General features: G+C 51.0%; 1 protein-coding gene across 6 annotated transcripts in view; it reads right to left on the bottom strand.

The window, feature by feature from the left end:
- DGKG (diacylglycerol kinase gamma) overlaps positions 1 to 13317 on the bottom strand; it is a 206516-nt gene that overhangs the window by 77587 nt on the left and 115612 nt on the right. For all 6 annotated transcript variants that reach the window (XM_050965403.1, XM_050965402.1, XM_050965406.1 and 3 more), the window contains 4 exons: positions 8144 to 8193; positions 6650 to 6724; positions 5714 to 5833; positions 28 to 145 (listed from right to left, as the gene is read on the bottom strand). In XM_050965403.1, coding sequence (XP_050821360.1) covers positions 28 to 145; positions 5714 to 5833; positions 6650 to 6724; positions 8144 to 8193 — 363 coding nt within the window. The remainder of the gene's footprint in view (positions 1 to 27; positions 146 to 5713; positions 5834 to 6649; positions 6725 to 8143; positions 8194 to 13317) is intronic.

The raw sequence follows: 13317 nt of genomic DNA, 5'->3' as shown, positions 1-13317 counted from the left end.
GCAGAGAGCTAGGAGAGCGAGACTCACAGGAGCAGCACAAGCCTTGTTTCCGGACCCCCAACAGCATGGTGCGACAGAAGTTACAGTAGGCAGGTTTCTTGAAGTGCTTCAGTCTCCAGGCATGCTGCCCGTCATCCTTCACGTTCTGCAGGCAAAGCACAGTGGGAGTATCATGGTATAATTCCCCACTCTGAACCTTAGCGTCCAAAAGATGGGGTACCAGCATGAATTCCTCTAAGCTCAATTACCAGCTTAGTACTTGTAGCGCTGCCACCAACCAGGAATTCCAGTGCCTGGTACACTCTGGTCCCCCCAAAACCTTGCCCGGGGACCCCCAAGACCTAGTCCCTCTGGATCTTAACACAAGGAAAGTAAACCCTTTCCCTCACCGTTGCCTCTCCCAGGCTCCCCTCCCTGGGTTACCCTGGAAGATCACTGTGATTCAAACTCCTTGAATCTTAAAACAGAGAGGAAAATCCACCTTCCTGCCTCCTTCTCTCTCCCCCTCCCAGACTCTCCCTGAGAGAGAAAGTAATCCTAACACAGAGAGAAATTAGCCTCTCTCTCCCTCTTCCCTCCTTTCTCCCCACCAATTCCCTGGTGAATCCAGACCCCGTCCCCTGGGGTCTCACCAGAATAAAAAAACAATCAGGTTCTTAAACAAGAAAAGCTTTTAATTAAAGAGAGAAAAAACAGTGAAAATTATCTTTGTAAATTTAAAAAATGGAATAGGTACAGGGTCTTTCAGCTATAGACACTGGGAATACCCTCCCAGCCTAAGTATACAAGTACAAATTAAAATCTTTTCAGCAAAATACCAATTTGAACTCCTTTCAGCCAAATACACATTTGAATTCCTTCCAACCAAATACACATTGGCAAATACAGAAAACAACCATAAGCCTAACTCGCTTTATCTACCTAGTACTCACTATTCTGAACTTATAAGAGCCTGTATCGGAGAGATTGGAGAGAAACCTGGTTGCACGTCTGATCCCTCTGAGCCCCCAGAGTGAACAACAACCAAACACTAACAGCACACACAAAAACTTCCCTCCCTCAAGATTTGAAAGTATCCAGGATTGGTCCTCTGGTCAGGTAACAGCCTGGCTCACTGATCTTGTTAACCCTTTACAGGCAAAAGAGAGATGAAGTACTTCTGTTCTATTAACTCTTACTTATCTGTTTATGACAGGGAGTTAGGGAGAAGCACAGTGCGGGTCTAAGGTAGATGGGGCAGCAATTCGCTGACACCAGGGACTGTTTGAGGTTCTGTCTGGAGAAGGCAGCTGATCTGCTTGTGCTTTTCCACTGTGTGTTTAAGGAAAATAGCAGGTCATTTGGGTAGCTTTACCCATTTCTCCCCATTGCTCGTAAAAGCTCCCTAGAGTCAAACACTGACAAACAAAGAGGGTGTCTCTAGCAGGCTCCCGCAGGGGTCAGCAAACTGGGAGGGTGTCTCTAGCAGGGTCCCACAGGGGTCAGTCCTGTATTCGGTACTAGACCATATTTTCATGAATGACTCGGATAATTGAGCGGAGAGTATGTTTATACAATAAGCTGGGAGGGGCTGTTAGCATTTTGAGGGACAGGACTAGAATTCAAAATGACCTTGCCAAATTTGAGAATTGGTCTGAATTCGCCAAACTGAAATTCAATAAAGACGAGTGCAAAGTACTTCACTTAGGAAGGAAATATCAAATGCACAACTGCAAACTGGGGAATAACTGGGCAGGTGATAGTACTGCTAAAGAGGACTGGGGGTAATAGTGGAGCATAAATTGAATATGAGTCAACAATGGGATGCAGTTGCAAGAAAAGTGAATATCATTCTGGGTTGTTTTAATAGCAGTGTTGTATGGAAGCCACGGGAGGTAATTGTCCCACTCTACTCGGCACTGGGGAGGCCTCAGCTGGAGACTGTGTCCAATTCTGGGTGTCTCACACTAGGAAAGATGAGGACAAACTGGAGAGAGTCCTGAGGAGAGCAACAAAAATGATAAAAGGTTTACAAAACCTGACTGATGAGGAAAGGCAAAAAAAATGGGCACATTTAGTCTTCAGAAGAGAAGACAGAGGGGGGGACCTCATAACAATCTTCAAATATGTTAAGGGCCATTATAAAGAAGATGGTGATCAACTGTTCTCCATTTTCTCTGAAGGGACGACAAGAAGCAATGAGATTAATCCACAGCAAGGGAGATTTAGTTTAGAGATTAGGAAAAATTTTCTAATTATAAATGTAGTTAACTCTGGAACAGCCTTCCAGCGGAAGTAGTGGAATTGCCTGTTTGCTGGGGAACTCGGAAATCCCTGCAGATAAGGTTGTCCCTTCGGGTATGTCTACACTGGAGCAGGAGGTATCATTTCCAGCTTGAGTAGACATACCCGCTCTGGCTCTGACCAAGCTAGTGTGCTAAAAATAGAAATATCACTGCAGCAACGTAAAGGGTGGGATGGGACAACCACCCAAGTATGTGCCTCAGGTTTCAGACAGGATCATACTTGGGGTGACTAACCCATCCAGCTGCTCATGTTGCTGCAGCCACACTTCTATTTTTAGCATGCTAGCTCTACGAGCTGGAAATCATACCTCCCGTGTAGATGTACCCATAGTGTGCCAGGCAAAGAGATGTACAAGTTAAACTATTACATAGAATATGCTTCACATCTAGCTTTCTGGTTTGCTAGATCCTCCTGAACAGGTGGAAATACGGCAGCTTGGTACCTACATACGTGGACACATTCCTTATTAACGATAGCTTGGGGGAAGACCACGCTATAAACAAATACAAAACCATCCGGCACTATTCAACCTTTTTCCAATATTAGGCGGCTAAGAACACTCTGAACCAACAGCCCCATGATGCTGGCTGTCATCTTATTTTCTGGGACTGTAAAGGCCATCATTTCTGTACTGAAGAATCCTAGCTCGCTTCTGTATAAACAGTGGGGCTCCAGTCACCCAACGATCTAGAGAGGAATTTCCCAGATAGATAGTCTCTCTCTCAATCTCTCACACACTTGAGTTTAACAAATAATTCATTTCACTCATTTTGCCTCTTTCTGTTTACCAGCTGCCCACAAATAGCTTACAATTGATTCCAATGTACTTGCTATGCAAAGTCACTTGCTGAACAATTAAAGCAAATCATTCCGGCTCAGCCTGTGCCCAGTTTGTTCAACCTTCAAGCTGTGCTGATTCTCGAGAGATTACACACAATACGTTTGTGTTCCCTGATTGGATGAGCACAGCTCTTAGGCTCAGGTTTAAGTCACAGGCACTTTCCAATAGTCTTAAAATTCCCTGTTCCCTTCAACATTCCTGCCAGTCAGTTTGTTCGCTAGCTTATCTGGGGAGGTCAAACACAAGAAGGGGCACAAACACAGCTGCAGTGAATGCGTTTCACATTTCAAATGACTACGGATAGCAAATTTTACTGGGATGAATTCAGGCCTAATATACACTTTACATATAAAGAACATCAGAATGAATAATTAACCTCTGGAAGTCAGGAAATACCTTAACTCTGCCCCTTGTACTTCATCACGCAGTGAATCAGTCCCAAAGCAGACATGGGGCTATCATCAAATATTTGACCTGCTCTTCACATTTTTGAAATGATTAATAATAATAAAAAAAATGATTCTACATGCCAAACAACAAGCCTGGTGTGCTTGAGATCCCAGATGGCTGAGACAAGAGAGAAACTGAAATCTTAGGTGGAAACCAGGGGTGCTGGAACTGCGGGGGAGGGGGCCGTGGCAGTAAGGGTGAGCAACGGGAGGAAGGGGAGGGGTCTTGGGGAGGGAGGTGGCATGGGGCAGGGTCTTGGGGCAGGACCGGCACTAGGGGTTTGAGCGCCCTAGGTGGACGGCAATTTTGCCGCCCCGCGCGCTGGTCCCGCGGCTCCGCTGGAGCCACTGCAGTCGTGCCTGCGGAGGGTCCGGTGCTCCGTGGCTCCGGTGGAGCTGCCGCAGTGATGCCTGCAGGCGGTCCACCGGAGCCGCGTGAGCAGCCGACCGTCCGCAGACAGACTGCGGCAGCTCCACCGGAGCCGCGGACCAGCGGACCCTCCGCAGGCACCACTGCGGCAGCTCCACTGGAGCCGCCTGCCGCCCCCTCCGGCAAAACGGCGCCCACCAATTATTCTGGCGCCCTAGGCGATTGCCTAGGCTGCCTAAATGGTAGCGCCGGCCCTGTCTTGGGGGAAGGGGCAGTGCTAGGGCGGAGCCTCAGAAGGAAGGGGTGGTGTGGGGGCAGGGCCTTGGGGAGGGGCAGTGTGAGGCGGTGGGGCCATGGTTTTGGGTGCTGATGGGCCCCCCACTGTTAGGAAGTTTCTGCTGCCCCTGGTGGGAACGCCTTTTAACAGCCAGCCAAAAGCACTTTTCTCTTTCAAGATCTAAAATCTCTGTCCTCAGGTGTCTCTCCTTAGAGCTGCTGATCCCATTGGCAGCTGGAGCAGCATGGCCTACCCTGCACTGAACACTATCAGACTAGACCACAGAACACAGAGAAGCCTCAGAGCCTGAACTCATGCCTTGGCAAGTAGGTGAAGAGAGACTGTCTGGAAAAGTTTCGGGCCATATTCATCCCTGGTGTAACTCTGGCCCTTTAAAATGTATCTGAGCTGCCGTTTCCCCCCATGCCCACGTACTGCCTGTGAATCGGGACTTTAAAAAGATTTTGTATTTGCTCATTTTCAAGACCCTTTTTCCGGGCTAACTCTGCAGCTGAGGCAAGGCAGCGTGGAGCTGAGAGATGCCAGCTGAGGAGCTGGCCTGCAGTGGCCTCCTGACATTCCAGCCTGTCCCTCCTGCACTCTGAATACATTCGAAAGGACAGTTTGGTCTTTAAGGAAGGCCCCATTCATATTCTATCTAGTCACCGAGCAGATTCCTGCTGATTTCTGTCGAAGGGCTGGCTCTGTGCAGCACATGCACTCCCCACAGCATGGCTGGAAAGAGGGTGAGAAGACATGGTTGCGAGCGTTCAGTTTGTGAGGCTCTGGTGCCCTCCTGTGGTCCTGTGTTGCCCTCTGAATGTTCCACCAGCTGTCCCCAGCATCTGACCTTTCTGCCTATGTCCTTTGTGACCTTTCATCGTCTAACCCCCGTCAACGTTGCCATTACAAATCGCAGGCAGTAATCAGACCAGCCTGCCCCCATCAGAAAGCAGGGTGGTTTTCCTGCTGCCCCCAGGCAACACCTGAGCATGAAGGCATCTGTATCAAGAGGAGTCGTTCGAACACCACACATGCACAGCAGAGGGGGTAGGTGCAGAATAATGGCCCAGGGTGATATGTAAGTGGAGATCTTCCCAGGCCCTTGCTGGGACACTGGCACACTGCAGCCATCTCAGAAGTGAACTCACACCTGGGATGCTGCCACAAAGCACATGCCAAATGGAGTCCTTGGGAGGCCGCAAAGGAGCTCTGTGGGGGCTGTAATGGTCCTGGAGTAGGGTGAAGGAGAAGCAAACCCTGCATAGCTTGCCCTGCCCCTGTGTTCATTTTAACCCTGGCATGGTCAGAACTCTATTCTCTGGGCAGAGTTGTTGCAGGAAGGAAGTGTTCCCCTACCCCCTCTGCCATGCCCCAGTTCCTCCAGCCAAGTGCCTGGCAATTGAGTTATACCTGAACCCCGGGTTGTACATCTCTGGAGACCAGCCCTGTAGGGCCTGTCCCATCTAAGCCCAGCCCTAGGTACTCACAGTCTCCATCCCCAGCAAGACTAGCAAGGGGATGGTGGTCATGCCGCCCCGGATCCACTCTTCCAGCGTCACGGTGCCATCATGATCATAGTCTATTTCCTCCATCATCTCCTTCAAAATCTAGAGGAAACAAGAGTCCATGGGAGTCCCCATATTCCTGAAGGTAGTGATCCTGCTCATTGCACCAAGGGGAAAAAAGGGATAGCTCAGTGGTTTGAGCATTGGCCTGCTAAACCCAGGGTTGATAGTTCAATCCTTGAGGGGGCCATTTAGGATCTGGGGTGAAATAATCTGTGAGGGACAGTACTTGGTCCTGCTGAGAAGGCAGGGGACTGGACTTGATGACCTTTCAAGGTCCCTTCCAGTTCTACATTTCTATGATTCTATCGCACACACCTTGCACAATGACCAGTGCATTACCAGATCAGGGACCCAAGGCAGAGGCCTATGCCATTCCAAGAGGCCAGCACAAAGCCCAGAACATTTCCTCTAGCCCTCTCCATGTTCTCTCCCATCCCTTACACTGGCACGCCCTCCTAACTAGTCCATCAGGTCTCTTCAAGCACCTCTTCTCTGAACAGCCCCGGATGATTAAGAACAGATGCATGAAGATGGGATCTTTGTTCCTTAGATATTAATCTAGTCCTGCCTATTTCTCACCTCGGGTCTCCATCCTTGATATTTTCACCGCAGTTAATTGCCAGGAGCAAGCAGAAGGCTCCTGAACAGCAAAGACCCTGTTTAGAAGCCCAGGAGGGGGGAGCCCAGCGCCTCCACACAGGGATATCTCTGGGGAGTCACATTTGGGGCAGGGGTGTTTTTCCGAGCTCGTAGCACCAGCAGCTCATTCAGGTGGAATTCACCTCAGTCTTCCCCACTCAGTCTCTCCCGACCATCGCCCCCTGCCCAGCAGTCAGAGGCTCCGCTGTCACTTACTGGCTTGAGCTCCGTAGAGTCCCACTCCAAGTATTCTGCCACGTGCACCATTTGATTGATGATCCGATCTAGCTCCTGAGCTCAGATGAAAGGAGGAACCAAAGAGAAACAATCAGCACTGCCCCTAGGACATGAGCAGGCGGGAGATAAGGCATGTGGACCAGAGCCCTGCTGGGCTAGAGGCACACAGAGAGGCAAGCCCTCGCCCAACCTTACACCCCAGCGAGTCCCACTGGTTTCAGTGGAGAGCAGGTGGCACATTTTCCATCAGAAAAGAGTGTTTAGTTGGAATTGAGATTCCAGTGGCTGGGATTCCTGCCAGTTCTCCCACCTGCTCCTTAGCAGCCTGCCTGGGTACGTCCACATGGCACTGTTAAACCCGCTGATGTTAAAACACAGTGTAGACACATATCCCTGGGGGCCGGTAGGTCCCCAGCTCCTTGGCAGCCCACAAGCCTTGGGAGAGCCAGCTCCCGAGATGCCTGGCTCTCAGGCTCCCCAGCTCTCTTCTGGCAGGCTGCTGGGGCTCTGGGCCGCTGGGAGAACTGGAGAAACACTGTGAAAAGACCCAAAGGAAATGTTACCGAGACTTTTTCCATATGAAATGTTGAGGTTCCCGTTCCGTGGGACATGCAGATATTATATTTTCCATTTGGTTTCAGACCTACTTTTTTGTTTTCATCAGGGAGTTCCCCAGGCAATGGGAATCCCAGTTTCTAGCAGCCTCTCTCTCAGCAGGGCTATTCATGGAATTAGGTGCCAGTCAAGGTGACTAAGCATATCAGAATCTGTCTCAAATGGACAAGACAGAGAAATGATGGTGTGTGTGTGGGGAAGTGGGGGGGCTGGAAGAAAGACAGCAGGGATTCCTGCAAAATTAATGTAGGGGCCTCACCAGGAACCTGCAACAACCAGAGAGCGCAAAGCCCAGAATTGAAGGTGTGTGTGGGGGTCTCTCTCTCTTTGCTCGGAATGGGGGTGTGGCTATGACGGTGGCTTTTGCTGTGGTGGGGCATTGACCCTGAGGAAATCATGTCCTTCTCTTTCACCTAGAAACAAGATGGCTGAGTGAGAAGCAGGTGATTCTTTGAGGGAGAGGCACTGACTGCACTTGCATCTGGGTAGCTTCTTTGCACCGTGACTGCCAAGAAGGGGCTGCCTGGCCAGAAGGAGGTGATACATCTGCAGCCCTGGGCCAAATGGCCAGCAGAGACCTATGGCAGTGCATCAGAGGTGCTCCGCTGCAGCGCACATAAACACTACAGTTCTCTGTTGGCCGGCCCGATGAACTAGTGGTCTCTCTGCGAGACAATACATATTCCATAAAGAAATGGCTGGGAGGACAGAGCTGGTTTTTGCAAGTGTCCCTCCAAGGGCCTCCTAGGAGCCTGTATTGCCCTCGCATACCCAGCTGCCATCCCCCAGTATCAGCCAGCTTGTGTGGCTACAGGCAGGTGTCTCCCTGCGTGCAGAGCTCTACATGCTAGGGCTTACCGAGCTGTCCAGGACGCCGTTGCCATCGGTATCGTAGAGACGAAACATAACTGTAAGAGATACAAAGACACGGGATGTTAGTGACAGTGGAGCGTGGGGCGAGCGCCTGGGGCTGCCTCTTTGTCTGTTGGCACTCGCTCCTGGGAGGAATGCAGCCACTGAACCTGCAGCCTCCAGCCCAGACCCTCTCAGAGGTGAGAATATGGCATAGCCAGCTGTTCCTCTCTCCTCAGTCAAGCACAGTCAGTTGGACACCACCAATCCCCAGATACGTACACAGGCTGAAAGCCTCCAGTGCCATGCTGGAGCAATGCCGGATCTCCATGGAATAGCACTGGTATTAAGGTAGAGTGACGCAGTGGAGAACCATGCCCACTGTCCCCATCGCCCCTCGTCCCCATCAGCACTCTGCCCTCAACCCCGGAGTGGCGGTGGGCATAGGAACATCATCTGCCTCAAACGCAGCCCCCCACAGAAGAAGGCTCCCCTGACCCGGGTGCTCTCCACACCACCATGAGGGGAAGCAAGACCGTGTAGCTGTAGTGGCAAGTGACTTCAAGACAAGGACTGAAAAGCAAGGAGCGCTCAATCCAGTGGCAGCTGCCAGAACTGCCAGGGAGCAGAGCTAGCAAAGTGGGGGCTGGCAGACAGACCTCAGTGGACAGCCGGTGTGCCTGGGCAGCTAGGTGGGTGTCGATCCCAGCCCTTTCCCCACCCTTGGCTTTTGCCTTTGGAGCATGTGCTCTACAGGGCAGGAGTGGTGCTACTGCAGTAACACCCGCCATCAAACCAATACAGCAGGGGCGGCCAACTGATGGCTCTGGAGCCACATGTGGCTCTTCAGAAGTTAATGAGGCTCCTTGTATAGGCACCGACTTGGGGGCTGGAGCTACAGGCGCCAACTTTCCAATGGGCCAGGGGGTGCTCATTGCTCAACCCCTAATTCTGCCACAGGCTCTGCTCACACTCCACCCCTTCCCGCCCCCTCCCCTGAGCCTGCTATGCCCTTGTTCCTCCCCCTCCGAGCCTCCTGCATGCCACGAAACAGGTGATGGGGAGGTGCGGGGAGGGAGGGGGAGGTGCTGATCAGCAGGGCTGCCGGTGGGTAGGAGTAGGGTGACCAGACAGCAAGTGTGAAAAATCGGAACAAGGGGTGGGGGATAATAAGAGCCTATATAAGAAAAAGACCCAAAAATCGGGACCGTCCCTATAAAATCGGGACATCTGGTCACCCTAGATGGGAGGCACTGGGAGTGGGAGGGGGGAGCTGATGGGGGGCTGATGACGTATTATTGTGGCTCTTTGGCAATGTACATTGGTAAATTCTGGCTCCTTCTCAGGCTCAGGTTGGCCATCCCTGCAAAATGGGGTCAACATTACTCCAGAAGAGCAAGACATTTGCTAGACAGACAGTGCAGTCTAGTGGACAAAGCCTTGGGCTAGGATGCAGGAAACTTGGATCCTGACTCAGTCACCGGCCTGCTGGGTGACTTTAGGCAAAGCACTTCACCACTCTGTGCCTCAGTTTCCCCATCTGGGAAATGAGCTCCTTTGCAAAGCATCTATTGCTCTACAGATGGACAGTGCCAGGTAACAGGTAGGAAGTAGTTCACTTCCTTCTGGGTATGGCAGGAGAAGCAAGAACACAGGAGACAGGCATTCTCAGCACATCGGAGGCATGGGCAGCCCTGAAGGACAAACATGTAATTGTTTCTGAGCCTCAGATACAGGAGGATTTGAAGGTGATATTGAACTTCTCCCGCCTGACTTCGTTGGCTGGGAGCCAGTAAATTCTTGGCACCCAGGGAACTGTTTGTTTTAATCTTAGAATATAAACTCTCCTGCAGTGCTTAAGGCTTAACAGCTTGACACTTGTGCTCCAGGGTTGGACTGGGCCACCTCAAAGTCTCTCACCATGCAGGGACTTTCCCCTATTGGCTGTGGCGTGTGCTCCAGAATGTAAGGTTTTATTAAAAAAAAGAAAAGAAAAGCACTTTTGGTTACAGACAGCCTTCCAAATACGAACCCCACTTAGACCAGTACGGCGAGATCTGCCTGCATCTGCAGACAGTAGGGTGACCAGATGTCCCGATTTTATAGGAACAGTCCTGATTTTGGGGGCTTTTTCTTATATTGGCACCTATTACCCCCCACATCCTGATTTTTCACGTTGGCTATCTAGTCACCCTAGCAGATAGCCTGAGACAATCGCTTTGAGATGTCTGAACTGCCCCACACATTTAAGGAGACATTGACTCTGGAGTCTAATGACACCTTAAATAGCAACATTGTTAACTGTTTCACTGCTGATCAGAGTCCATAAGACAGGAAAGGGACAGTCATATTATGAAGAGAGGCATTATGTAGTGTGAATGGGAAATTCAGTGGGTATCACGAGCAGTGTGTGGGAAACGATCCCTGCTCATTTTGTCAAATCACCTCGCTGCTAGTACTGCTCTCAAGAGCTGCAGCCATTGTGTATCTAGTTAGCTGTGGGTTCCCACTGTCTCTGGCTACATTTTGTCTTTTTTCCAGCTTTAGAGTGATGTGCAAACCCAGTCTGAGAGCAATGAAGGTGGCAAAGACGGAATTGCTCCAATAAACACACTTTACGCCCAACACCTCGAGTCCCCTGTTTATATAGGGCCACTAGAAATTCTGCCACAATAAAACACATTTTAAGATGCTTTCAAGATGGTTTCATAAACAACCTACCAACAGATACTGCCCCACCCCCCTCCCACAGTGAGCATCATCTCCTCCTCCAAACCCTAAAACTATAACAGGGCCCCTTTAGAAAAATCATAAAAACAAAAGACAACGGAGGCCACACTTGTGCTCCAGGGTTGGACTGGGTCTAGGGGGCAGCCTCGTGCAGTGCTTAATTTGTGCCAGGGCTTGAAAGGGCTGAGCCCCGGCACCTCTAGGTGTGGCAGTTCGTAGCCCAGGTACCTCTGGGCTTGCTGCTGCTGCATCAGTTATGCATGTAAAAAACATTGCCTGAGCCTCAGCATTTAATTGCTTGAGCCCCGGCACCTCTGTCAATACGAATTAAGCACTGGCTTTGTGCAATTGCATTGCCTGCTAATATGACAAGGACCTCTTCCCCTTGCAACTGTTTGATGTGCATGATCCTCAGACAGACACAGGCTGGTAGCAGCATCCATCCCTCGGCACAATAACCTACTCTTCGCTCATCTTCCTTCTGCCACCAATCTTTGTGTCGGCTAACAAGCAGCGGCACGCAGCAGGCAGTGCATTCACCAGTGAATGACTAAAGCAAGCCTCGGGCAGAAGGCCAAGCAATTTTAATGAGCACAGCGGAAGAGATGAGTAATTATTGCCCAGCAATGCTTGGCCTTTCTTGTCTTATTGCTGCTCACAAACAGAATCTATAAATAAGTCTTGTGCATGTTCTGCGAACCATTTAAAATAGACAGTCGCTAGCTCCCAGGATCCCCTGCTGTGCACTCTGGCTCCCCATGGAGCCTGTCTATTCTAGGGACACGTTCTCAGAATTTCCCCTTGGTGCTTGTGCCACTGTCGTCAGCCACGCTGGGAGCCCTAGTGTAGACAAGTTGTCAATGGCCGCCAGGGCCAGCTTTAGGCCAATTCCCCTGATTCCCTGGAATCAGGCCCCGCACCTAAGAGGGACCCGTGCCAGGGCACCTTTTTAATATCTTTTTTTACTCACCCGGTGGCGGTCCACTCCGGGGGTCTTTGGCGGCATTTCAGCGGCAGGGGGTCTATTCCAGGGGTCTTCAGTGGTGGGGGGTCCTTTGGTGCCATGGAAGACCTGGAGCGGACCCCCTGCCACCAAAATGCCGCCGAAGCCCCAGACTGCCACCGGGTATTCGAATCGGGCCCCACAGTTCATAAAGCCGGCCCTGGTGGCTGCCAGTGTAGTCAGCACTAGGTCATTTCAGCCTGCTCTGGGCGAGGATCTCTGAGATGGTGTTGAAAATGTGGCCCTGCTAAGCTAGGGCTCCCAACAAGGCTGACTCAGTATTAGCCAGTGCTGGATGTTTTTAGCCCAAGGCAAGGTTTTAAAGCTATTTAGGCATTCAGCATTCCAATGCCTGTCTCATTTGCCAAAAGGATTTAGGCATAGATGAGCCAAAATTCCACTGACAGTCAATGGGGCTGGGGCTCCTCCAGGTATGTCTACCCAGCAACTGGACATCTACTGCGGGGTTATGTCACCTCCCCTCTGATTTGCTCTTTGACTTGTACTGAGCATGCTCAGTAACACTGCTGAAGATGGTTGCTCTCACTCTATCCCTCCACTATGGGCAGGTGCAGGTCATCTCTGGCTGTGTAGACTTCCAGACTCGGGCTGGGGTCTGGGCTCTAGGACCCTGCAAGTTAGGAGAGTCCCAGGGCCTGAGCTCCAGCCTGAGCCTTTAAATCTACACAGCAATGAAACAGTCCTGCAGCCCTACCCCATAAGCCCCAGTTGGTTGGCGCAGGCCAGCTGCGGGGTTTCCTTTGTAGTGTAGACACACCCTAATTGCCGAAACTCCTTTTGGAAATGAGACGTAGGCTCCTAAATCCACTAGGCATCGAATGCTAAGCACAGTCCTACCAAAGTCCCTTTAAAAATCTGTGCTCGAGTCCCTAGCGTTGAGAGAGGCCAGTGTTCATCAGAGCTGCAGTGCTCTGAATCATGCCTGAGTCATGCCAGAGGACACTGTGAACTGGGTGAAACAGGCACTTCTTTCCACCTGATAAGGATGAGGCTGTTTATTATACGGGCAGTGGAAGGCTGAGGATGGCCTTAATTGGTCATTTCCTTGCTTGCAAGGGCTGGGGTTTGGGAAGAGATGTGAGAGGCTGTCACGTAACCACCTCCACTAGTTGTTTAAATGAAACGTTTGGGGCTTGGAATTCTGTATCAAGCTCCTGGCCCGTCGGCGTACAGGAGGGAAGCACAAGGGAGCGAGAAGACATGGTTCCTACTCTCTGTTCTACCACACGTGCCCTGGGTGACCTTTGACAAGTCACCAAAGGCTAGATTTCATTGGCACTACTCCTGGTGGGAGGTCCCATTCAGTGGGAGTCAGGGTGGGTACCACAATATGGCCCATGCCCTTGGGTTCCCCATAAGAATGGCTTTCCTTGCCCCGCAGGGGAGTTGTGAGGCTGAAGTAGTGGGTTGAGCACTCCAAGATCTG

Source organism: Gopherus flavomarginatus, chromosome 8 (genome assembly GCF_025201925.1).
Source record: "Gopherus flavomarginatus isolate rGopFla2 chromosome 8, rGopFla2.mat.asm, whole genome shotgun sequence".
Taxonomy (NCBI): Eukaryota; Metazoa; Chordata; order Testudines; family Testudinidae; genus Gopherus; species Gopherus flavomarginatus.
This window is presented reverse-complemented; position numbering and strand designations above follow the sequence as displayed.